Consider the following 27,205-nt stretch of genomic DNA (forward strand, 5'->3'; position numbering starts at 1 on the left):
CAACTCAGCCATTTCTTTCTTAATGCTTTTATTTAACTCTTCTTTGCCTCTCTATGTTTTCCTCTGCACTGTATTTTCACTTTCTCTTTCCTCTGCTCTTATCTCTCTTCAGGCCTCAGTTGCTGGTGCTGGTTAGTACAGACGGTGAGGGAAACGTGGAGCAGCCACGTTTGTGTTCTCTGACCAACCAAATGAAGGCAGGAAAAGGTCTAACCATTGTTGGGACTGCTCTAGAGGGCACCTACCTGGAGAACTACGATCAGGTCCAGCGTGCTGAGCAGGTAGGGACAACTGAAGGATTTTGTATCAAGATGAGAAGTCAAGTTTGGCTTCTTTCATTTGTTACCTGCAACTTGGTAACAGTCATTCTCTCTGTCATACCTTTGTAGGCACTGCGTAAACTGATGGAAACAGAGAAGGTAAAGGGCTTCTGTCAAGTGACTGTGTCCTCGAACCTGCGTGATGCTACATCCCACCTAGTCCAGGCCAGTGGGCTGGGAGGCCTGAAACATAACGCTGTGCTGGTCTCCTGGCCGCGCAACTGGAAGCAGGGAGACGAGCACCAGACCTGGAGGAACTTCATTGGTGGGTCACTGGGAAAAGAAAGAAACCAATAATTCCATCAATTCTCTGACCAAAAACCTGCAGGTTTCAAGCTTTCTTTATATCCAGCATTTTTGCTGCTGAAGCATATCAGCAAGACAAAATCCCTACCAGCACCAGCTTTTGAGTAGCTCATCCTGCTATTTAATGTCTTGGTTGAGGGAAAATGTCGAAATAAAATTTTTAATCATGCAGTACAATGTTGTAAGAAAGATAGAATATAATCAATCAGAAGAGGCGTTGTTGATGCACAGCAGAGTTATTTATCAGTAACAAAAACCCTGAGGAGAAAAGAGAAACATGCCTGAAATAAAATCACATCCAATTAGTGTCAAAACTTCCCACTGAGGTCAACCACAGCCAGTCAACACAACTTAAAAATTGTAATGAAACTTGCAGTAACAGTTTCAGTAATGAAGAGAGTTTGTAGGTGTTGTGCACCTGACACTCTCCCTCTCTCTTTGTGTTCGGCAGAGTTGGTCAGAGAAACAACAGCTGCTCACCTGGCTCTGCTGGTCCCAAAGAACATCTCGGCCTTTCCGTCCAATGGCGAGCGCTTCACTGAGGGTCACATTGACGTGTGGTGGATTGTCCATGATGGAGGCATGCTGATGCTGCTGCCCTTCCTCCTCCGCCAGCACAAGGTACTGTGCGGTAACCATTACCACAACAAAAGACAAAAAAGAGTGTAGTCACAGATCAATTGAATTATAAGGATATATGTATCCCACAAGTAATGTTTTTTCTCCTCAGGTTTGGAGGAAGTGCAAGATGCGCATCTTCACTGTGGCCCAGATGGACGACAACAGCATCCAGATGAAAAAGGACCTGACCACATTCCTCTATCACCTCCGTATTGACGCTATGGTGGAAGTTGTGGAAATGGTGAGTTTTCTCAAGACTAGACTGACTTTTTAAAATCTGAGTGTAATGACAGTTATATCAGTAATTATATATAGATACAAAGGTACATCTATGGGCGCTCTCAAGGGTTACATCATTAGAGAAACCAGTGAAGCCTCTGGCTTGTCTGGTTGCCCCTGTAAACATGACAAGTGTTGTTCAGTGGCGGGGGGCCAATATGGAAGCATGACGGCCGTGAAAACTGCCCTACCGAAGCCTGCTGACTGGGGGATGTTACACCGTGAAATACAGGGTGTGTTAAGGCATCAGTTTGCTTTAAACTAAGTGCTAAGTTGGAAGGTTCCAAGGTTGGAATTGGGGCGAGCTGTGTCCAACAGTTTTTGCAACTTTCCAAAATCAACAATTAAACCTGCACATCCACTTAATGCAGAGACTGGCCAGATGTGCATAGCTGAAAAACTGGGCAGGAAATAAATTAAATCTCTCAAGCTGTTCATTATTCCCACAATTACTTTTGTCACTTTCCAAGTGTGCATTAGTGTGAAAACCTCCCAGCAAAGACTAACCAAAAATATGCTCCATTACACAGTGTTTGAATGATTTATCTTTTCTCTGCCCTCTCTATGACAGCAGGTTAGTCACCCCTCAGTCAACATGGCCATTTAGAACAGAAATAAACACAGCTGATTTGAGACTTAGTCAGACAATACATTGTATAAAGGACTTTGTTTCAAAATACATTGGTAAAAAGTGTATGAAACACCCAAAAAATAGAAGAATCAACCGCTTTTTCCTTCCATCGTAGCACGACAGCGACATCTCAGCCTACACTTATGAGAAGACTCTGGTGATGGAACAACGGTCGCAGATGCTTAAACAGATCAACCTGACCAAGAACGAGCGCGAAAGAGAGGTGAGAAAGTTTGTTTATGTCAAAGTTTTGTTGTTTTGAAATGCACTCAGAGATGTACACATGAATATCACGACTTGACGGGCCAACTTGCCGTGATTCAGCTTGATGTGACTTAACATGACACATAAACCCCTCTGGACAAAAGCATATCTATGCTTGAATCGGAGCAGCGGGACACCATATTTACCCTCTCTATCACTGTTGACTGCAGACACTGCTTTGCTTTTGTGCATGGCGGCATGATGGTATTTTGAGAGATGTGAAAAATAAAAGATATATGATCTCAGTGTTAAATTATTTCCTTCCTCATATTCTTTGTTGAAGTGTAAGATTTCTTGGTCCTCTAGGTCAATAAAAATGAAATTATAGAAGTAGACGGAGTGCAATGAAATTATCCTCACTTTTACTTTACTTAATCAGTGAATCATTCTTTAATCAGTGAATCATTCTTTATCTACAGTAAATGACTTGTGTAAACATATTACACAGTGACGAAAATATCTCAGCACACACCACTTCTTCCCTCTCTCTCTCTCTCTCTCTCTTTCATCGGTGTCATCACAGATTCAGAGCATCACTGATTCATCCCGTGGGTCTATCCGCCGTAAGAACCCGGCCGCTGTGACCACCCAACTGAGCGTGACCGAGGATCCGCCAGCAGCCAGCAAGGAGGAGAAGCCTGAGGAAGAGGTAGGATCAGCTCTTCCAGTAGAGGAGTGGTGACTTAATTTTCAAGTGTGAAGTTTATGTGCGTGCTCATATTTAGGTGATTAAACACATGATGAGCAAGAAGGGAAAAAATATCCAAATTGAGGGGTGCGATAAAACCACCCACCCACAGGAGTTTTTTCGACAAAAGAGAAATACTGATACTCCCAATGATTCAAAGGAACAGCGAACATAAACTCTTCATAGAGAGAGTTAGATTAGAAGATAACTACCACTGTCATGTCTGCAAAGTAAACAGCTGCTTGTTAGCTTAGCAAAGTATGGAGAGGGAAACAGCTAGCCAGGCTCTGTCCCAAGGTTATAAAATCCACCTACCAGCACCTCTATATTTAATTTTTTTAACAGTCTTTATTGTGTTTTCATATGTTTAATAATTAACATGTTGTGTCTCATTTGTTTAATTTGTACAAAAACTGAATGTGAAAATGATGCAATTTCACAGAGGGTGTGCCAAGCTGTTTCCCATGTTTTTTTTTTTTTTGTTTTTTTTTGGGGGGGGGGGGGTGCTAAGCTAAGCAGCTCCTGGCAGTGGCTCCATATTTAATTCAATTCAATTCAATTCAATTTTATTTGTATAGCGCCAAATCATAATATACATTATCTCGAGGCACTTTACAGGGTAAGGTCGAGACCTTACTAGAAAAAGCATATTTCCCAAAATGTTGAACTTTCACTTCAACATACACTAAAACATATATACAACATTCAGCCCAGACTAAAATAACTTAGTTCCAGCGAAGTCGGGAAAGTATTGTCCCCTTTGTGGTATTTTCTGTTTTCTGTTTAAATAAACTGTCTTGTAATGTAATAGATTCACTGCTCTAACAGCTCTTGCTACTAACAAAGAAACCAGATAATGTACAGAAGAAAATTCCATAAGGCTCTTAATCACACTTCTCTTTCCTCTCCCTCTCAAACACTTGTGGCTCTCTGTGACTTAACCTGCATTCCTACATTTCCACATCAACTGTGACTCTTTCAACCTTCCATGTAATGTTCATGTAAATCCACATCCGTCCTCTTTTCCTCTCGTCTCATAGTCAAAGTCGGCCTCTTCCCCTGTGTCCTCCCCTGCTCAGGTACAGCTCATCCATGACAACACAACCCCAGCCAGCCCCGCAACCCCAGCCACCCCACTGTCCCCTGCAGAGGGAGCTCAGAGCCCCGGGGATCAGATCCAGATGACCTGGACTGAGAAGTGTGATGGGGAGCCCGCCAAGCCGCCTGGTGCAGCCACACCAGAGGGCATCAAAGACATCTTCAACATGAAGCCGTGAGTGCTTTGAAATGTTCAGTGAACCTTTACCTGTTGTAAAGGTGAATTAATTTCTTGTTCCTGACAAAGAGCCTCAAGTCTCCAAAGTCTTTTACTCTATACAATATACTACCAAAGAGATCTGCCAGAACACTGTAAGAGGATTTGAGGGTTGTTTGCAGAACTTTGAATTTATAGCTTAGCACTGATATTCGTGTGTTTCTCTTCTTACCACGCCGCAGTGAGTGGGAGAACCTGTAAGTATTCAAGTTCCTATAAACCTCATCAGCTCATTCATATCTCATATTGACCAAGTTGGTCTCATGAGCAGATGAGCATGTGAGGTATACTTGTGTGAGAATGAGCATCTGTCACTTTAACCAGCTTGGTATCACAAAGTACTGCATACCACACTTTAAAATATAACATATCTAAGCCTTAATCTTTGTGAAGCAGCTTGACCTCCTTTTTTTTTTGCTTTGTTTTCACTCAGGAACCAGTCCAACGTGCGACGTATGCATACAGCACTCCGGCTGAATGAAGTCATTCTCAAAAAGTCCTCAGAGGCCAAGCTCGTCCTCCTCAACATGCCTGGGCCACCCAGGAACCGGACAGGTGACGAGAACTGTATCCTTTATCCCGAGAGAAGTAGGTTTACTGAGAGGAGTCCGGAATATGTTAGAGAAAGTACTGCCTTTTAAAGCACAATTAATAAGCAGCAACACCGTTGAGTCACCTGCCAGGGTTGTTCACAATTAACTGCTTAACCATTAACCGACAATAAGAATTTTGACCATTGATCAGGCCTCTAAGTCTAAGACTGTGCACCAGAGTAACCCCGCAGTGTGTCGACATGTTAGCATTTCTGAATAAAATCCAGCAGACAAGCTGTCTGCTATGCTGAGGATGGAGGTAAGGCCTGGCCTGTTCATTTTATTAAGGTTTAATGCCCATCCAACTCTGTGTTACATGAGCAGTAGCCTGTCTGCACACCAGAAGCTAATTTCTCTGACGGTCAAGAAACGATTCTGCTCCTCTGCTCTTTTTCAATCACACATAGAGCTGATCTTTAAAATAACCCCATAAATTTATAATGGAGCTTTTTATGTGTCCTGGATAAGTGGGACACCACTTCTTCTGTAACAGTGAAGTGAAAAGGACCATCATCTTGTGTGATGATCTGCCAGAAGAGGGGCCTCTCTTCTGCCTGTGTGTATCTGATTTTCTGTCTCACACACTCAATTTTATTTACTTATTAATTGAAGATGGCAGAATCCTGTTCCAGATCGTTCTGGCCCACTTTAACCACTGTGTATTTTTGTGCATTTGTGCAAATAGGCAACTGTTTGCTAACATGTTTGCCTAACACTTTTAACTTAACTTTAAAAGGTGATATGTCCATGTTGCGACCCTATGCAGCAGAAAAATAAATGAATGCTGCTTTGAATGTTGCAAAAAATGTCTTGCAAATGCTATTTACTGCAACTGCTATTGAGTAATAACATTAAGAGTTGTACTTTCGGCCACTCTACCCCACAGTGACCTCTGGTGGCCGCCTGATGAATCCTATTAGTTTTGTTCTCCAATTCCTTTTTAGCTGTGTAATGTTCCACTATGTTCATGTTTGTTGTTCTTGTTTTTTGGGGGGGTTTTGTGCTGAAAACAATTACCTGCTGCAACAAAAAACTAACTTATGAGAATCCTAAAACTGAACCAAAACAGTCAAGTTTCTCACAAGTGATACCTGTCACATACGAGCAGTCATGTGACCCACTGTTAATGCAAACATATCAATTCGCTGCTTTAAGTTTTCATTTTATGGACCCATAATCACTTGCTGTATAAAGTATGCATATATAACGTAACATATAATCTATATCTATCTATATATATATATATATATATATATATATATATATATATATATATATATATATGTGTGTGTGTGTATGTGTGTTGTGTTTGTTTCTTGTAGTTTCTTTAACGCCTCTCCCTCAGACATGGAGTTCCTCGAAGTCCTCACTGAGGGTCTTAACCGGGTCCTCCTGGTCCGTGGAGGCGGCCGCGAGGTTATCACCATCTACTCCTGAAAGAGCAGCCCCCTCCCCCACTACCATCCCTCCACCCTTCCCTCAGCCCTGTTCCTGTGTCACCTGTGCTCCCGCCCTCTCATCAACGCTGCTTCATCGTCATGTTTCCCCTTACGGTTTATTTCTGTAAGATAGCCCCCTCACACTCAACCAATAGCTCAGCTCAGCTTCAGCACCTCTCCTTCTGCCCCATCCCCAGCAGACCAATGAGCAGTATGACATGCTCAGCTACCAAACCTTTCATTTTCGTCTCATAAGCTACTATATCTATTGTAGGCTCTAGACTATTTTAGATGCTGTCTAGATTTGTTCTTAAAGAGACATTTTCTTTCTTTGCTAGTCTGTAATCTACTGTAGTAACTCGCATTGAGTCGGAGTCACTCGGTAAAGAGGAGGAGGAGGTGGTGGTGGGTGTGGGTTGTTAGCTGAGGTGTGAGCGCACATGCATGTATGTGTCTGTCTTTGTTTTAATCTCCGCAGATTCTTCTTCTTTTTTTTTTTTTCCAAATACAAATGTGGCATAGAAGCGGCTTCTGCTCGGAAAGAACGAGAGCCAGCTGAAATGAGCTCAGTGTAGGTTTGTCTGTTGAGTTCCCTCGTGGTGATCAGACACCTCCCACAGCGTTCCAGCCTGTTGTCTTTGATGTGATTTATCTTTAAAGGCAAAAGACACTGCTACCCACAGTCTGGACCACCAGCTGGAAGACGAAGGAGAATCTATTTAATTATGAACTGTGAAATTCACATCGATATTGAAAGAAGACTGAAATGGCACGTGGATCAAACCTGCAGTATTATCTTTAACCTTATCACTCCTTAGCATGAAATCCTTATAGCTGCGTGTTTTTACTCCACTCGTTCTGTTACCGCCATCACTGTCTTTCTACCCATCCTCCTTTCAACTCATCTCTTAGTGGCTGTTTATCCCCGTGGCCACTGTTAGTGCCAAAAAAAATACAACAAGGCTAGCTTAGTTTTTAGAGATTGACACGTAATTAAACTGTGAATAGTGCGTTTCCTAGCAGAAGGCTGGTGTGACAGTGGAGTGGGGAGACAGTACAACCCCCCCTCGAGGAGATTATCATTGCCAGCACCCCTTGACCCTCGTGTGGATCACTGTAAATAATGTACAAGCTCTGGCGCGTTGTTCAGTATGAGTGTAGTATTTTTGTGACATACTAAAAAGCTTCTAGTGGAGAGAAAACGTTCCTTCGCTCAGAGGGACAGCTCAAAAACGTTGTTTTTAAAATTTATTTATTTATTTATTGGATTTATTTATTGGATGGCATAGGCTCCTGTCACTATGGTAACTGTCATTGTAACCTCGACAAGCACTGCACCTGCACTGTCCGCCACTGTGCAACAAGTGAAATTTTGATGAATTCATCAAGATCATTAATTTAAAAAAAATACTAAATGTTATTTTTTCATCTAGAGAACAAATATGTATTTATGTTTATAGATAGAAGTTACACATATTGATGAAATAGTAGTATATCATTTTGATTGTCACTCAAAGATATATTGTTGCTTTGCCAAATTTAGATACATTAAATGTGCCATATCAAAGTATTTTTCAAAGAGACATAGCAAACAAAATTCTATTGATTAAATCAGAGAGAACAAAGTGTGCTAAAAAGAGAAAACAGAGGTGTCTACTTGAAACTCGTATGGTGATGACACTGTAGTTGGAAAGTCGCCCTATAGATGATAAAAGAACAGATGTTCAGACTTCCATAAAACTACCAACACCCAGCTGTTGAGGTAGGCATATCAGCTCTTACAGAGGTGAGTCTGAACATCTGTCGACTGATTGTTTGTAGGGTCTAGTCTAAATAAATAGAGAGGACAATGGCTTCTGTAGCTAGGAAACTCACTTTGTCCACAAGACTGAACTCTATGCAGTAGACTCTCCAGTGAGATTTTATATCCTCTAGATTGGCTAAGATTTGAGCCACACACGTCCCTGACTGAATGACTTGTGAGCAAAATCATATTTAGGTTTAAAAAGTGCATCTTGGAAGGAATGTGCAATAGTTGAAATCTGGACTCATGTGATCATGTTATTTATTTTTTTACACATATATTTTGTATATGTAGATTTCGTAAGTCTTATAAAATCAAGAATCATCTCACTCTGACCAAGGACAGCTGTCACTTTACTTTGACTTTTTCTGTTTCATTTCTTAAAGAAACTGTTTTTGGTCAGTTGCACTTGTAGTAGAAATATGAATATAAACAAATACGTATATATATACAGTATATACAATATAGGAAAGCAAAACAAATTAGTTTCTAGAACTATTTAAAAGCAGTATTAAATGTTTTTAGTGTTGCTTGAATGTTGGACCATATGTTGTGAATGCTGCTAGTATCAATAGTTTTATTTGTACTGTAAATAGAGATGACTAAAGCAACATTAAAGATCAAGTGGAAAAGGTATAGACATACATATCAGTGGTGGTGGTTGTCTAACAAGACAAGGCTGTACCTGTAAACATTTGGCCTGTGATCTCTGGACAGGGTTAGCTTTCTGTTTTATTAGAGAACTATACAGAATACCTTGATGCAATATTACGACTGAGAGCAAATCCTTCACCCTTTCCTTCTCTTTTTAAAAAGAAATGCTCTCGTGATTATGATCACATTAAATCCCATGAGAAGAGTGAAACAATTTTAATGTAACAGATGATTAATTTACATCGTTTACTTAAAGAAAATACCAAAATATGTTTAATTGAGATTATTTCTGGATGAAACCTTACCGTTTGCAAATTTTTAACACACCTACCTTTGACACCGGTGATACATAAGAAGCAGCCACTCCTAGTTTTCAAAGATTTTAGGGTGCCAAGTCATGAAGATTTTCTTTATTAAGCTTGTCACACTTAATTCTGACGAAGGGGCTGTTTAGCGCTCACATAAGTTTTTGAGGAACATGGCTATTTTGGGATTGTCTCCACAACATTGCCTGCATCAACTGAGCCTTTTAAATTTATTCAAAAGAAAAGATATCTGATGTTTATTGGAGAAGTTTATTGGAAATGAATTTATTTATTGAATTATAAATGTTTTATAATTGCTGTTTGCATGGTACTATGTGGCAATATTTGTTTTAGTGGTTTCTATAGTGATGACTTACATGTTCAAGGTGCAGAGCGGGGAAGAAGGTTGTCAAATGTTCTCACCTGAGAACTCGGGAGTGTTTGCCAGACAGTCAGCGACATGGCTAGACCTTGAAAACAAGTCTCTTGCAAAAAATAAGAAAAAGTATGAGTTCACTATATTGTTACTTGTTATATTTCAATCTTGCTCAAGTAGTCTTATGTAACGTAATAGGAGATTATGAGTTTGCGAATGAATGGGCCTTGAGAATGGTCATTTCCCCTTTGTAAATATATATCACTTAAGTCAGAGACACTGTAACCTACTAGTGTTGTCTTTTGTTGTACACTGTTCTATCACTGTGGACAAAGTCTTAGAGTTATGTATGATTATGTGCAATATTGTTCTCACACTTTTCATTTTTTCACAGCTGTTTTTATTTTCTATAAACAATTGGAGGCGTCTGCAGTCACTTATTTCATCAGAATGTTTTGTCACCAGGTCTTATGGACCATAAAGATCTAAAGTGTTCATTCCAAACGTGGCTGAGACAGCAAAGCACTTTACACTAAGGGGGGCACTCTGTGACAGGATCAGTTTACAGGACTGTGTGGGGGTTGAACAGGAGCCAGCCTGCTCTGTACAGACTCTACCCCGTGGTGACCTCTGGTGGCACATGAGTGTATTACAGCCAGCTGTGGCGGTCTGACAGCCCAGACTCAAATAAAATTATATCCCTCTATTTGCTGCAGTTTTGAACTGCAATAGCCCAGAGAACTACCTGCCAATTTTGTTTACATCTCATCATTTGGGCATTTTCTTAACATTTTAGCATGCATCACATTCTTTCCTTTCTCTTGCCAAACTTCTTTAAAAGAATAATATTAACTGTTAAATTTATAGTGCTTGTCACTCAATCTGTGAGGTGAGCCTTCCCAGAATCCACCCCCAACCCCATCTGCCCCAAGTTTCCCTGGCCTCTCCCATCCCAGCCACGAAATCCACCCCAGCTCTGTATTTTAAATGTGATTGCAGTATAATTCTGAAAAATGATCAAAGAATATAAAACTCGCGCTTCCAAATCTGGCACTGGCTCCGCTTGGACGTCACAAGATAGTCGACTCAGAAACCAGCACGTCCCTCTCCCCCCAACTGATCCATGATTTAGATCAGATCCTTCGCCTGCACAACTGTAGCATGAGACAAACCTGCCGGTGATCATTACTCAGTCTCCATCCTTAAATGGATATTAAGGGCTCTGAAACACATCTGTTACCGGGTTTAGGAGGCTGTCCTTTAAGACACCAACAGAGGAAATACAAAACAAATCCCAGATTATTGCAGAGAGGGCTCACAATCTGCAGCTGGATAAGACCGTACCCTTCAGTATCTTCTCAGAAGCATCAGACAGAGGTGTCTGATGCTGAGGTAAAACAGCAGCTGCACTTACACTTCACACAGTCTTATCTCTCTGGGAGTCAGATGAGAAAAACCAAGTGGCTATCCATGTAGTGCAAGCAGAGCCCTGTTCCAGTTATGTTGTGTAACTCAGTGCATGCATGCAATTACCCTGAACAAGGTGTATTGAAAATATATTGGGTGTTTGTGGTATAAAAGTATTTTGTTTATATCAGTTACAAACTTTTCTTTCTAGCACTATGATTTTTTTTTCTCTTTCCTTAGGACTGGCCAATCATTGTATCCAAGATGAATATTATTATAGTACAATATTCTATTTTTTATGGTAGATTTGTTGACAAGGTCATCTCATTGTGTCAAATATCAGATTGCCAAAGTATATTTCAGTTAACAACATAAATGATCATGTGAAAATGTGAGCTCCAGTGAATTAAACAGACATGTTAATACTGTTTACCTTGTTACAAAAATTTGTAGCAGTTATCAGTTAATAGATACAAATATTTATTCAAAATTATAACAGTGTGAATGTGCCAAAGTATTAGAAGAGATGCCTGCAAATCCACAATTTAAATAAAAAGGCAGTGCTAAAGCCCCCCTGGCTCTTTAACTGTGTATAAATACAAACATTTCCAATCACCAAAAAGGGTTCTTTTATGCAGGCATCCAAACAACCTTTGGGAAAAGTTCGCCATTTTGGGAAATGTGCTGCTTATTCTTTCTGCTTCGTTGCCAAGAGTTGGCACAATGACTGGAAACAATCCACCAGTTCACAATCCATCAGCTTCTCTAAATGTCACTAATTGACACGTTTCATCCGGTTTAATTTGTGTAAGAATGACACAAAGCTGTTTAGTGGACTATATCTTGGCTGATAATCTTTGCCAGGCAACCAGTGGAGGCTCGAGAAGTTACTGGTCCTGGGCAAAAAAGGGTCTGCAACATGACCCATCATAGGACTGAATTTCTTTTCATTTTTATGGTTAGATTTTTTATATGGCTTAAATAAACAGAAATGAGGATTTATAGCTTCATATTTGACTGACAGACATTAGTCGCAGATCTTCTCATTTAACTCTTGGAAATAAGCATATTTCCCAAAAAGTCTTTTCCTTCAAGAGTTTATGGCCTTTGAAAATCCAGTATTTCATTTAATAACCAGTTCCTCCCCCCAGAGGAACTTTGCCACTGTGCGGGTTCGTTTTTAATTCACTGGAGTTGTGGGAAACATTTTGTATGGATGCTTGAAAAACGTAATGGCTGTAGATATAGATAATTTACACAGAAAGACACGTGTATTGAAATATTGAAACTTCACTAATATTTTTTTTTTTTTTCATACTGAACAGTTCATTGATACTGTACCTAGTCTTATGGTAAAGCCGTAGTGTGTTCCTTTCAGTTCTGTGGGAGTGTGTATGTGTGTACATGTGCACTTGTAACTGCTGGGGGCAGGGGTGGTTGTGGGCGAGGGTGGGAGGGAGCTACATGTAAATAAATCAAGTATAGTTAGTGTGGAGGTGTTTATTTTTTGTGTCAGTGTAAGTTAAATATTATAAAATTAAAAAAAAAAAGTATTATTATCTATTGTGTTTCATGGTACATTAAAAAAGAGGAAAAAGTAGTTTTATCTTACATTTCAAATGCTTATATCTATGGCTTCTGGCGATACCCGTTCCATTTTATAGATTTGTCAGCACAAAATGCAATAAACCAATACCATTTTATTACAGCAATTGTGTCTTGAGTTTTTAATCATGTCTTCATTTTGACATCAAAACTGTTACAAAGTAAAAGACACTGTGCAAATCTATAAAACACACAACAGATCATGGTTGGAAAACAACTAAGGTGTCCATCAAGAACCAAAATGTACTTCAGACATGCACCATATCTTCATTGTTTAACTCACACGCAAGAAGACTCTAATTACCTTCTGGTTAATAACAATTGAAAATGCAGACCATTAAGTAGTCTGAACAAGTCATCAAATTTAACTGAGGACAATGCCCAGAATAAAAAGACTGAATTAAAAAAAAAAAAAAAAAAAAAAAATTAAAAGCATTTACAAAAACATCCCTACAGTTTACCTATACACAGCTGGTAAACAAAGAATTGATGTGGTGTCTACTTGTATCAGAGGGAAAGGTGGACCTCACATTAGAGGTTACTATTTTTCTACGCCCTGTCAGTAGTGTCGGGGATACATGGACATAGACTGAGCCTGGCCCATGCCAGGTGCTGGTCTGGGGGCTTGCTGGGAGGCCCCAGCGCCCACCAGGTGGTTCAGAGTAGGTCCGCTCTGAATGAGTGTGTCAAGAGCTTTCTGGACACTTGGGTTGTCAAAATTGATCCCTGAAGCCGAGCTGGGGGGTCTCTGACCACCTGGTGCAACTGGCATGCGACCTGGCGGGGTGCCGTAACCCTGGGATCCAGTTGGAAGAGGGCCAGGCATGGCTGGGCGGGGTGGATTCTGGGTAGGGGGTGGGCCAAGAGAACTGTAGGCCTGCGACTGGGGGGCAGCGGAGGGCAGGCCACCAGCGCCTACTGATGCTCCGGTGCCGCTGTTGAATAGGCTGAGGATTTTAGCCTGCAGCTCCTGCTGATGGCTGGGGTTAGCCGAGGCACTTGTAGCAGCGGATAGGCCGAGGTGGCTGGACTGTGGGACTGTGAGGGCAGAATGGGATGAAGGAGGCAGTCCTGCAGCTGAGGGTGGAATGTCTACAGGAGCTGCAACATGGACTGCAGCTGTAGGGTGAAAGGTTCAGTTAGAATTTGCTGTTCTGCAAACCACAACAATACTGCAGTCAACAGACTTAACTGCTTTTCAATGTACATGCTCAAATGTATACTTAAAGAGCTTTTGGTTGCTGAAATTCTTTCTCTTTGTAATATTGACCCCAAAAAAAAATAAATAAATAAATCACAATTCTACAGCTAGAGACTTGGAAGCAAAATCACAGTCTTCCAATGTATAAAAATGGATTGTGAATTTGATCTGAAGTTAATATGAGGATTCAGTATCTGAGAAAATATGAGGGTATCTTCCAAAGTTAGGGTCTCTGGTTTGGAATTTCCTCTTTGTGTCACTGTTCCTCTAATACAGCAGAGAAACAGTGTCTTTGGAAAAATAGCACTAAAAAGGATACATTTAGAAGATATCCACTTTAGCGCAACTTGGTATATATATTATTATAGTATTCTTGCACAAAACAATAACTGCAGATTTCTTGTCCACTACACTGAGACCCTGTTCAGACCTGGTGTTAACGTGCGTCTTCAGCTCTAAGTTCGTCTGTTCACACCTGGCTTTAAAATGCGTCTCCAGCGACCACTTGTGATCGGATCTCACTTCCCTGCTCATATTTAAATAAACAGAAATGTGGTGTTGTTTTTACCCAGTGTGCTTCTGTATACATCTGTAAGTGTGTATGTGAGTGAGTGACAGAGCGAGTGAGAGTGAGCGCTGTACGGAGGGGTTGAGCGAATCAATGTGTTGTGCATAGCTCTACAGTGAAATACGGTTTTATCGCTTAGAAATAGTGAAATATTTAACTATGTTGGGACTAATCAGACTGTGTCAGAGGATCAGTAGAGGAGGCAGTCCTTCAATGTAACCAGGACACATTTGCGCTCACACTGCTCAAAGAATGTGGCCCAGACCACCTCCGAATGTGGTCAGAGTGGTCGGATCTCAATTGCGTCCTGGGTGTGTCCACACCTGTGCTTCGAGCTGTCCACTTGTGATCAGATCACTCAGGACAGATGTTAATACCAAGTCTGAACAGGGCCTGAGAGTGCTTTAGAAAGTCATCTCAACAGGGCCAGCATGGACAAAAGAAATGACAACAGACAACAATTCATTTCTCAAGTAAAGAGTTCTTACCCGAAAGAGGGTCTGCAGCGCTTCGTACTAGCCGGGCTCTTTTGTCCTTCAGATACGCAATGAGACCATCCAGCTCCTCAGGGGTTACAAATCTACCCGAAAACCACAGAGGGAAAAAAACTCATAAGTGCAAGTTTGGAGATTACCCACAAAAAGCCACAGGCCCTAATGCAAACTGTGACTGAGGTATCACAGAAATTTAAATCACACATTCAATTCTAGATAGTCCCAATTTTTAATTGTTAATTCAAAACATTAAAACACTCTTGGACAAGTTTAAAGATACTAATCCCAATACCTGTTTTCAGACAGCAGCGTAATGGCAGTGAGCACAGATATGGGGTGGCTCTCTCTGTCAGGCTCCCTGAGCAATACATCATCTGCCATCTTGGCAGCCTTTCTGGCAATCTCCTCCCGCTCTTTTTCACGGTTTTCAACTTTGTAAGCATCATAGTTGTGGGCAACTAGCATCATGGCATCCTGCATTGGCATGTTTCGATGCTCTACGGCAACAAGGGCACAAAAAAATATCATGTAAACCAACAATAGAAGATACACTTCTGAAATGCTGTGCTAGTTACATTTGGAGAGACCAAAGTGACCACACCAGCCGACGGGTTCATAGTGTCGTCCTGTCCACATTACCTTGTGGTGTGCCGAACAAGATGTTGACGGTGCAGGATCGGTGGACCTGGTGCTGCTGGGTAATGATGATGGCAAAGGGAGTGCGGGCTCGACCTACATCCTCCAGAGCCTGGGTTAGTGACACTTCAGTGTTGAGGAAGATCAGGTCCACCACCATGCCTAAATCACGGACCTTCCGCCCGACCGTCTCAGCATACTCCCTACAGTTGTTTTCGAAGCAGAGGTACAAACAGGCAGACACACACACACACACAGGAGGGATATGAAATGAAAACATGCCATGCACTAGTTGAACATTCAGAGAGACATTTCTGGTCCAACAGCAGTGTTTCATGGGAAGAACAGAAAGTGGACATACTTTTGCGCCTTGTTGACGACAATCACAGAGCAGTCAACAGGACGGTCGGTGTCGTAGCGCCGCTGGAGTTCTTCATAGTACTGTCGATACAATTCATTACGCCGACGCTCTTCTGGTCGAGCACGGTCATCTGCTTTTGAGGAACGGGTGAAGGAGATTGGAAAGTTTAATGTTGGTGTTATTTTCTGAATTTAAAAGACAATTCTAAACTGACATGAAAAATCTGTTTACAAAGCCAGTCTGTTAATTCCTGGTTTGACATCTTACATTTAAAACGATTAGAACACGCATTTAATGAATGTATATTAATGGACATTTAACTCTAAATATGTCATGTTATGTACAGTAAAATGACACCCAAAGCTACAGAAATAAAGAATGTTTGTAAAGGAGACTTTTTATGTTATTATTATTCAAGCAATGAGGCAATTCCAATCTATCCAAGAGACCAAATAAATAAGCAATGACATTTAGAAACTTAGCATGCATGCTGGATAGAATACATACCCTCTGGCTCACGGCGTCCGTTCCAAGGATCCCTGTAAGGGTCCCTGTAGGGTTCATCCTTCCTCCGGTAATAATCTTCTGCACCACTGCCACTGCGGTAGTATCTGTCATAGTCATCTCTGCTGTATGGAAACATTTCAGGTTCAGACAAAAATCTAACCACATAACTCTGGACTTCCATTTGATGGGCTGAATGTCAGTAGTTACCTGTATGCAGGATCCCGTGGGTCACCTCTGGGGTCCTTGTCTCTGCTCTCTGAGCCACGGTACCGGTAATCGTGGTCACGGGAGTGGCTACTCGGCCTAAGCTCTCTACCCGAGTCCCTCCCATCACGGCTGTCCCGAGACTCGCGTCCGTCACGTCCATCACGCCCATAAACGGGTGAACGGGACCGACCACGCGGTTCTTTGCTGTCCCCATAACCGCTATATGGGGCCCTGAGAGAAATGTTATCAATTAGTGCAAGAACTAGTTTGGGCTGTCTATGAAATACTAGAGGGTAATAGAAATTTCTATCCTCAACTAATGAGGACAGGCCTACAGTTGGCACTGTTAAATTTGATTTGAAATTAATCTGTTAATTATTTTAACAGATTTAATGACTGCATTTTTTTTTCCCCACACAACCGATGCGTTCAGTCCAAGAGGTGATTCTGGTAAGTGTCCTTTGAACAACAGTCTTCTGAAAATGTCCAGTGAGCCATGTCTGCAACAATATTTATTTGTCAACCATTTGAGGTTCATTGACCATAAAACCAGCCCTAAAAATACACAACTACCTTGGTTGTTTAGCCTTTATAAAAAAGGCAATTTATTCTGTGCAATTCGCTCAATTTGCTTAAGATGATTTACGTTTTGTTCATCAGCAAGACATTCCCATGCTGCAAATATGTCCCAAAAAATAAAATATAAAATTGTACATTTGCTTGACATTTCTCTCGAGAAAACAGAACTTATATAGAACTTTAGAGGTCTAGTACGACTGATTTATCTTACCGTAGAAAATGTTCAAAGTTTCAAGAAGGAAAAGTCTCTGAACTGCATAGGAAATTCAACTGTTTCCACTTATGACGCAGTCCAAAAGCAAAACTGTAGAAATGAAAAACTTCTTTCCCATCTAGGCTTCCTAAAAACATGAACTGACCGGCGTGTATCCAAGTGGAAGCCATATTAAAAATATATTTGTCTTTGTTCTTGGTTTCCTAAATCCTCATGAAATTCGCAAATTTGTCTTTGACTTGTCTTCTATCCTGGAAGTTTTTCACTACTGTATACAGTGACTGGTGAGAAGACTCATGAGAAAAAGGATTTGTTTTTTTAAGTGTTCGGACTGAGCAAGGATTTTCCAACATTTAATGACGCAATGTGCACAAATTGAAAAGCAAATAATACCATTAACCAATCGATTCCTTCTAACATAATCACTTGTTTCAATTTACAAAATGCATATCATATGCATTGTTTGCAGTGGTATGTGATCTGATGTGCGTGCATGTCACATCCCATGCCCAAATCTTTTAAGGATGTGTGAAATGCTTTACGACAATGACTGTATCATCCACTGTGGCTGCGCGTTGTGTCAAAGTGGTCAGCTCTGAGCTGGTTACAGTGGCACCACATAAAAGTATCAAAGATAAACTCTCAGTCAGCAAGACTCAAAATTACTGGCCAACACTAGTATGCCAATTTTTAACCACTAGTACCTGCCACAGAGCAATATGAGCGAATGAATAAATGAGCAAGGTTTGTGTTGCATCTTGTGAACACACATGTGACAGTCCTACTTATGGTTTTACATTATTTCACTGCCCAACAATTGTTGGTGGTAGCATGTCAACAAATGCAGCAATGACAGCTCCTAGCTAGCAAAAATAGATGCAGATATCAAATACAGTCAGCTCTGCATTTGTGTCGAGGCAGGAAAATCATTCAACACATCTATTAGGCATTAAGCAAACATCTGTTAGAGTGAGAAATGGTAAATGTAGACTTTTCAAAAAAACTCCACAGGATACCTTTAAATTCATTTGCATTGTAGCTTGCCTACATCAAAATCAGTTTTTCCAACATGTGTTTGGCTCTCAGAGAGCTGTTCTTCATACTAAATGTAGTTTTATGTACACACCTAATTAGCAAGTGGTCATGTTATATCACATGAACCTGCTTAATGGATATGGGGCAGGGTGGGACCAGCATTACATTTTCTTCAGCTGAAACGTTGCATATTGTAGTTGTAAGATGAAATGCGATACAAAAAATAAATAAAAATCACAGAAAAACCTTTTGAGCATTAAGAAGCCATAAGGCAAGAATCTCTGAGACAAAGACACTTAAGTTACATTCATATGTCTCTTTTCTTTATTTCAACACATCTTGAAATTTTAATTTAGGGCAAAATATCGTCTGTCCCATAAATCCACCACAAACTCATCTAATGGTACGATATGTTCCATCAGACTTCACCACTGCTGGAAATGACAGTTGAAGAAAAGTTAAATACGCTTTTGTTTTGTTTTGGTTTTTACCGGCACCTCAAAGGCGATGGTAGTTCTTCACACCCATTTTGCGTTACTTTACCTTCGTGGAGGGCTCTGCTGGGATTGAGGTTTAGCTTGCCGTCTCTCCACTGCCATATTTACATCTGAAAATAAATCAATCCAAACGTTGAACATAACAGTGACATGTAAATCATCTTATTTGTTCACGTAGAATGGAGGTCGCGTCAACACTTCCACGATCCAAATGAAACTGAGCTCCAATATCCAAGTTTGAAAATCCAAACTGGACGAGATGTCAAAATGCAGCAAATCGAGTTGAATTGAGTATAAGATGAAGAAATGAAGGAATTCTTCTCTCCCCTTCAAAACTGGCTAAACACTAGCAAAGCTTGAACGTGTAAATTAGATTTTCAACTTCAAATTTGGCCTTCGGGAACTCCAAAAACCACAAGGGCCCCACTTTAGGGACCCCTTCAAATCCACGTTGAAGAAAATTCCAAGACAGTGTTGCAAATAAAAAGAGATTCAGGCTTTGCCAGAATTGTATAATGCACTTGTTTATTTGCTTTATAAGCCAATAATTTAACATGTCTACAAAAAGACAGGTTAAAGTAGAAAAATCAGTGAGTCCAATCCTCATTTTGACGAGTTGTTGGTTAAAATCATACAATCGTGCGATTAGTTGTGGGCGAGCATACAGTTCCACTTTCATCATTATTGTTATGGGCATTGCAATTAGTGGGTACAGTATATCACATCATTAACATGGCGTTTAAAGGAGAACTCTTTTAAGCCTACTACTGGTAAAGTGTTAAACCTTAAAATAGAACATTTCCTGCTTCTAAATGAACAAACCCACAAAGACAGGTTATCTTCAGGATTAACACTTAAACCATTCCAATCAAAGGTTTTTCACAAAGAAAACTCCCCCAAAAACCTGATCTTTCATTAGCTTGCTTTTGTTTCATGTTGTACACCAGGGGTCGGCAAGCCATCCTTCGGGCCAATTTTTCCCTAATCCGTTACATGGTGGCTAGAACGTAACCAAATGCTAATTTTAAGAAACTGATAAAAATGCAACTTAAATGTACTTTGTTGTGTGGCCACAGCCACATACATACATTGAACTGATTCACTGAACTGGTATTATTTTTTCACATAACATCATATCTCCGCTGTTTCAGAGGTCAATCAAGTGACAGAACCTTTTGGACTTCCTGTCAGAACTTTTCATAATAAAAGCCAAAAGCTTGTTTGAACTATATAATTGCAGGAGGAAAAAAAAAAAAACTGTTATTGCGCTTTTATTTTGTAGACAAAATCGCTAAAGAGGAAGTGGTTCTGTGGGTAATTCTTACTGCTGTGACAGAGATATATTGTAAATCCAGGCGCTGACGTGGTTGTGTCTGTCATTCACTCTCAACGTGAATAAAGGTATAAGCATCTTCAGGTGGGAGGAGATTCTCTATTTCACATTAGCTACAGCTTAATGTGAGGCTGTCGATATAATAAGATTTTTTTAAAAATAAAAAAATTAATTCATATTATCAAAATTATTATTATTGCTGGCGGGCCAGTTTTGGCTTGCGTGCCGCCAGTTGCCGACCCCTGCTGTACACCATTAAAAGCCTATCACCTTTAGCCAGACAATCACACCCACTGCAGTTAAGGCTTACCTATTTTATAACCTTTATATATTCGACCTTTTTGGGCCGCCTTTGCAGCTTCGGCTTCCTCAATGCGTTCAAATTGTACAAATCCAAACCCACGAAACATGGATACGCCTGGAAGAGGAATATTTAAAATGGCACAAACTTAGGAGTTGTATGAAGAACAGTTTGGATACCTACCCATTTATCCACTTAAAAAAATTATCAGTAGGAACATCATTACGAATTTTACATGTTAATATTTCATGGGGAAAAAAAGAAAAGAAAAAAAAACAATACATACGAATCACGATGACCAAGTTAAAGTTACTAAGCATCTAAAATACTCCAACATTCATGGACAGCCTGTCTAATTCAAATTACTGCCATGAATTCAAATTGACCACTTATCGCAAATATTATGTTGATTACTGACCGACTATTTTCCCGTATGGGCTGAACAGGTCTTCCAAATCCTTCTTTTCCATGTCAGACGTTGGCAAATTCCCAACAAAAATCCTTCTCTCCAAATCTCTAGGATCATTACTGCTGCAGGAGCGTGAATAACGTCCTGGTGACGTGCTGCGGCTTCTTCGGCGAGACATGGCTCAATCCAGGGGTTCACTGGTTTGTCTTCGTGCGTCTCAAATGCTTGAAAAAGTTTGTTTTGTTTGCTAATAAGCGTCTTTAAATTGTCGTCCACGATCCTGAAACATGTCAGTGAGTTAAAGGGAGAAATCAAATTCCTTGGAAGGATAAAAGAGTTTAAGTGGAGCAAGTTGCAGATGAAAATCACATCAAAGTTCAGACAATGAAAATTCAAATGCTGTGGCAAATTCTTTTTCAAAAAGTGCAAATACTCAGTTTTGAGATAAAAACAGTGCTGCTGAAATCGCAAAATCTGCCGAAACAAGATTTGAATAACATGTTGTATTCTTTAATGTACCCCGTTATTTCCTCCGTGCTCATTTGCATGGCAGGGTATTACTGGACTTAATTTTGCACTGAACCTTTGCATATGTGAGAGTTTGTCTTGAATGAATCGCATGAGGGACAGAAGTGGGATGTGGGACGTGTGTGGAAATGCAAATTCACCACGCGAATTTGGTGATGCAATAGACTTCGGTTCAATTTTTCCTCGTACAATTTCACTTCACGCGTGGATTGCTTGTTGGTCTGTTGTTTGACATAGAGGCCGGCTCATGCAGCACTGCAGGCGTAGCAGACCAATCCTAACCGATGCGACCGAAACAATGCGCGCTTGTAGAGCTTTCACTGGACGTTGTTTCAGCAGGATGGCCGCTCTGGAAATGACCAACTCGCCACAAAAATCGGTTTCGGATCACATTTTATTTGAACAAGTTGTTCACTGGGGCAGAGGTCTCAGCAGGTGTCGCATCTGCTTCTATGAAAAGACATGGTGGCTGTCAAAACTTCACAAATGGCTTTAAGTCGATGGTGAAAACACACGTTTCGCAGTTACGCAATCCGAAGCCATAAACGCAAAGCAAAACCCCAAAGTTGTACTGCAGTTGTTGTGAGAAAGTGGAGCAAACGGCACAGATACCCAGAGAGATACACACAGCATCAACTATGCAATATTATAAGCTGTGATGATATTGTCAACTCAACTTTAAAATGGACCCTTGGCAATAAATAGTTACAATCCCTGACTCAAATATTCAAATGGATCCATGATATAAGTTTAAGGTGACACTGTCCATCCCAACTTTGAAAATAAAGCATCTCAGATCAGCTGGTAAAGTGGTGGTTATTCCATTAAATAAGTCTGCAGATAAATCTCAAACACTATTTTCTACAAATCGCAATCGCTCAAATCATCCTCTTCTCTTGAAACGGTAAAAATGTCTTGAGGAAAATTGCACTGATGAATTGAAATCATGGGCTTGTGGTCGCTTCGAAAATGCTAAAATTCCTTTTGTTCAAACAAACCAACATTCTTATAAAACTTCAGGATAAACTGATGTTTTTACACAGCACAAAAAAAATGTCAGAAAAAGAATCTCTGGAGGTTTTCAGTCCCAATGCACATATTCATTACAGACTGGCATTTGGAGGGGAAAGCATTACAGAGAGATACAGTGGGTCTAGAAGTGAGACCACTTTCCCATGAATGGGAACATGGCCTCAATTTTTTAATCCCTATAGAGCTGGAGGCAATTTACATATTGCTTGTGAGGGAGCAACCCCTTACATACCTTAAGTTGAATCTGGATGCCCTGGATTCTGTGTCCACATAATTTAAAAACCCGAAGTGCCTGAATAAAAGGAAAAATATTTGTGAAATAAATCTTTCAAATGCTTTAAGATGTCTGTAGCAGCTTCACACTACACAGTGTACCATCTCCCAAAGCAAAAAGTAAAAAGAAGTGTGGGTAGTGTTCAAAGGCATTTCATTATAGGCACAGCCGATCAGGAAGTTTTAGAAAACCATATGCTAGTACTATAGTAGTAGTAGTAGTAATACAATTTAATGCAGGGGCCATCAGTAAGGAGTCTGATTGTTCCCATATTTATTCTGCAGGATGAGACAATTACCTGAACAAACACTCAAGGGTCATAAAGAAATATCTTCAGAGACAGGCCCAACATGCTTTGAACAACCGACAATGTTCTGAGGAATCAACAAAACTAAGCAATAAGATAAATGTTATTGTTTTTTGCGTTTTGTTTTTATTTTTTATTTAAAAAATAAATAAATAAATAAAAAAAGCTGTGAAATCTTTTTTTTTCACATTTTCACAAACAGATTAAAGGTTTCACAAATCTAAAACTGTGTAAAAGGTGCCTGTAGCTTCAGTGACAGGGCTGAACAATGAATCAAAAATATCACAATATAACAAATCACAGGAGATAACCTTAATACACCGGTTTGTGTGAAGATGTGAGGAGGGCGGTTTTCCAAAAAATAAATGGGTTCCGAACAGCGTCCTGGCTTTAAGTACAATGTCTAACAAGCTTTCACAATAGTGAGAGGTGCGAAAGGAAACGCAGAACCGGTCGCTCACCAATTTGAGCCCTCCCCTCGGTGAACGGGAAGCTAACTTCAGGCTACAGTCTCCGGCACCAAACCGGCGGTATCGTACGTTACAGCACCGGGTGATGTGAATTTACAATAATTTCACTGAGTTATTCACTTTTTTTTTTTAATTCAATCGCTACAGGTTATTATCGCTACCCTCTGTTAGTGTGGTAGCATCTGTGTGGCTACGATTTACGAGTAGCTAGGCTAACGTAAGCGGTTAGCTGCAGGTTATCTTTCAGCCATGTAGCTAGTTACACATTCAGCGACATCAGGGTACGAGCTTTCACTCCGTGTGTTGTTACGTTAAAGACAGGAGAGCACTTTTATTCACCTTCAACGTGTATTTTATCTCCGTTTGCAGTCGACCAAGGCCGCAGGCAGGTCCTAAGTGTGATCCTATCTTCTACGGACTCTACGGCTCTTCTTCGTGTACTTCCTTTCCTGCAGGTCGAAGCGAGCGCTGCTTCTTCTTCTTCTTCTTCGGTGACCACAACTACGATTATTTATACACGTCGCCCCCAACTGGCTAGAGTTGTAAAATAACAGGCAATTCAAGGAGATACCGGCGTGTTCACTCAGTTACCGTTTTTGTAGATGCGCCTGGCTGAAACACGGTGCTGTATTATCTCTGTGGGTGTATTTTAACCCTCACACAACCGACTCTAAAATACAACCGTCTTGATTTGTCCACTTATGTGAACACACACGTCGTGGAGCATGTAAATCTCATAGGTCCTGAACGCCTCAGGGCTGCCAGGTTCAGTCTGTAGGCTATGTGAAAGTAAATTATAAGGGTTTCATTTGAAAAACAAACAAACTATGAATTTACAATGAATTTTTACATTTACAGGCATTGGAATATAAAGTACTCCTTTGCTGTGTTTCTGATATTAAAACAAAGAAAAGGTTTTACTTACTTTGGCCCAAATGTTAACACACTGATGTTGGAAGAAAGTACAAATTTAAAAAAAAAATTGCTTTGAGTATAAAACTGTGAAATAAAGATTCCCTTAGGGTAAACATTGTCATTATTGCTTCTTGTTGAATTTGGTGGTATTAAAGACCTGTAACAGTATATTAAAGAAATGCCCCAAATCTGCTTCAATCTGCTTTATTGCCAAAAATGCATTTCCACTATATGTTCTCCTCAGGTTTGCAGCTCCCTCTAGACATTTCGATATAGAAACTCCATTCAAACTTTAAAATGCTCATCTCAATCTGGACATTATCGGATGTATTCAGTTAGTTCATACTTTCCAGAATATTCAACATTTTTCCCATTAAGATGAATGGACACAATGTTCAAAATCTCCAGTTTTCTACAACTTTTCATGCATTTCTCAACCCCTTCTACTCATTCATACTCTCAAGTTTGTCAAAATGTTCAGAAACCTTTTTTGTATTCAACTTTTCAATCCCATTCATAGTTTTTACACAGGGACAGTTCAAGTTTCTTAGATGTTTCTGGACCTTTCCTGATCTTTACACTGAGTAAAATAAGAGTAACAGAGAGGAGAAACTGTTCAACTGGTCTGAAAATTTTCTGTTTAACTTGTCCTTATGGCCACAAACTCACTCAACATACATTGTTTTTTCTCACACATTTATACACAGAGGCACACAAAGATGCACTTACAGTACCACCAACAGCCCAGAGCACCAGTCATCCATAAATCATTGCAGTTTAGCTCCAGCTGTTCCTGAAACAATGCAGTTTAGCTGTGAAGGACATTACTAAGACAGAAACGTCCAACATAAGTCTTATTCAGCTTCTTTTTACACTTACTTGGTTTCCTGTAAGAACCACAAGCTCTAAACAGGTCACAAACGCAAGAATTTTTCCACATTTATTCAGTCTTTTTCTAAATCTTCATCCATTTTATGAAAATAAATACGTATAAACAACTTAAAATACATAGTTCAGATGTACATTTACAATGTGTCACTATGTTTTAAAAAATTTTTGTTAAATGCACTAAAAAATACAGGTAGGAAAATTAATATCTTAGTCTTAAGTTGCCTGTAAGACTTTAATACATATTAGTTAATAATGCACAAAATGATTTAGTTTAGTCACACCATTGTGTTGAAAAACCATCAATATATATTCACAACAAGGGGTGCAGTGCTATTTTAAGTAAACTGAAACTAAACGCATCAATTAAATTTCTGATTTTCTAAGGTTATGTAACTACTGTTCCTATGGTGGCAGGTTTACGTGTAAGGTTTCAATATAGATATTAGTATAGATAGCAAGTCTTATTATAAATAATGTAGAATTTGGGGGAATAGGGCTGGCGATAGCAATGGGGGACGAGAGGCTGTAGACAGACTGGCAGATGATGGTGGAGTTTAGGCACATGTACAGGAATCCACTGAGCAGGGCAGACACCGAGCAGGCTAAACAAGACTGGGCTGAGTGTGGCAGGCGGCAGGGTTGTAGGTGTATGGACCTGAAACACAGGGAACAAACAGCGCTGATGACAATATCTTGTCATTAGTCAAATGACTATTATATGATAGAATGGAGCCATTAAAGAAGCCACTTTGAATCTGGTTTTCATGGAAAAACATGGTTTACTGGGCAAAAGACTAAGATAAAAATAAATAATGCTGGGAATTTACATTCCAAGTTGTTAATGAAAAAATAGACTGTCCTCTGTTAAAAAAAAACAAGCCAGTGGGTTGTTTGTGCAGGTCATTATGACTCATATTTACAATTTGTTGTTAGTCTCCATCTAGTGGCTGCAGTAATTATGACAGGAGCAAAAGGAAAAGTGCAGTGATGTAGTAGCTAAAGATGACTTCAGGACTCAGTCAGCAGTGCTGGCCGCTGTTTTGTGTTTTGTTGTCTCCCCAGCCCCATAGAGGCAAAGCATAATATTGTGACATGATTGTATAAAGTCTGTGGAGTTTTAAACAATAAACATAATCTGCAGCCTTGGATCAATGTAAAGCTTCATGTTGTTTCTGAAAATGTGTTTAGATAGTTTTGTATATTGCCTGTACTGTCAGAAATTCAGCATCACTGAATGTTTCATGTACATTGTCAGCATGCTTATGACATAACTAACAAATGTCTCCCCCTTATTCTTCAAGATTCATCACAGCGAGATGTCCTGACAGAAGCTGAGTTTGGCAATATTTAGTTCACTGCAAGGAAACAAGGAAAAACAGCTCTAATGTAGACCTGCTGACCCTCATCTGGGTTTTACCAGACCCCTGTTCAGTTTGTGAAGAATTCTGACTGGTTCCGTACCTTCGTGATTGAACTTGATTATTTTAGACAGCAACTCTAACATGCAGATCTCAATCTATCAATGTATCATAAATCAAACAGCAGGCTTCAAGTGTTGCAAATATTGTTCGTTTTCTAATCAAAATGTCTTGACTTTTCTCATTTCCCTGTCAGCAAGGAGGATCAACAGGAATGGCCTAAAGATGTCCTCACTAATGACCGGCCTTGATGTGAGGACTGCCAGAATGCATTTTTATTTTGATCCCAAAAGAGCGTTGTGACACGTAAATGTAAATGAATGTGTGAGGTGTGGCGACGGGGCGGTTCACACAGGTGCCTTGAGTTTTCTTTGTTCTGTGTCCTGAGCTCATTCTGTGTTTATCTTTCAGTGGAGCTGCT

General features: G+C 40.1%; 2 protein-coding genes across 7 annotated transcripts in view; one reads left to right on the forward strand and one right to left on the reverse strand.

Annotated features, from left to right (window-relative positions):
• Positions 1–12,710, forward strand: part of slc12a5a (solute carrier family 12 member 5a) — a 154,350-nt gene extending 141,640 nt beyond the window's left edge. For 2 of the 3 annotated variants that reach the window (XM_071494612.1, XM_071494614.1), the window contains exons 17-26: positions 113–281; positions 390–585; positions 1,078–1,247; positions 1,357–1,488; positions 2,273–2,380; positions 2,945–3,070; positions 4,189–4,382; positions 4,607–4,621; positions 4,858–4,991; positions 6,363–12,710. In XM_071494612.1, the coding sequence (XP_071350713.1) occupies positions 113–281; positions 390–585; positions 1,078–1,247; positions 1,357–1,488; positions 2,273–2,380; positions 2,945–3,070; positions 4,189–4,382; positions 4,607–4,621; positions 4,858–4,991; positions 6,363–6,454 (1,336 nt within the window). In that variant the 3' untranslated portion in view covers positions 6,455–12,710. The remainder of the gene's footprint in view (positions 1–112; positions 282–389; positions 586–1,077; positions 1,248–1,356; positions 1,489–2,272; positions 2,381–2,944; positions 3,071–4,188; positions 4,383–4,606; positions 4,622–4,857; positions 4,992–6,362) is intronic. The other variant, XM_071494613.1, reaches the window with a different exon arrangement.
• Positions 12,711–12,714: 4 nt separating this feature from the next.
• On the reverse strand, positions 12,715–24,039 carry ncoa5 (nuclear receptor coactivator 5). Of its 4 annotated transcripts, none has more exons than XM_071494618.1 (12): positions 23,900–24,039; positions 22,742–22,801; positions 20,959–21,229; positions 20,550–20,657; positions 18,953–19,016; positions 16,582–16,812; positions 16,375–16,496; positions 15,868–15,997; positions 15,510–15,709; positions 15,163–15,367; positions 14,865–14,956; positions 12,715–13,726 (listed from the first exon to the last, which is right to left on the reverse strand). In XM_071494618.1, exons 3-12 carry the CDS (start codon positions 21,125–21,127, stop codon positions 13,167–13,169), a joined length of 1,881 nt encoding a protein of 626 aa, XP_071350719.1. In that variant the 5' UTR covers positions 21,128–21,229; positions 22,742–22,801; positions 23,900–24,039; the 3' UTR covers positions 12,715–13,166. The 4 variants fall into 4 exon arrangements, with proteins under 4 accessions (XP_071350719.1, XP_071350717.1, XP_071350718.1 ...); XM_071494616.1 differs by having other exon boundaries at positions 15,510–15,712; XM_071494617.1 differs by having other exon boundaries at positions 15,868–16,000.
• Between the last annotated feature and the right edge of the window lie 3,166 nt (positions 24,040–27,205).

The sequence above is a fragment of the Trachinotus anak genome, unplaced genomic scaffold, assembly GCF_046630095.1.
Source record: "Trachinotus anak isolate AG129_WGS33_773 ecotype Australia unplaced genomic scaffold, CSIRO_AGI_Tana_v1 ptg000013l, whole genome shotgun sequence".
NCBI lineage: Eukaryota > Metazoa > Chordata > Actinopteri > Carangiformes > Carangidae > Trachinotus > Trachinotus anak.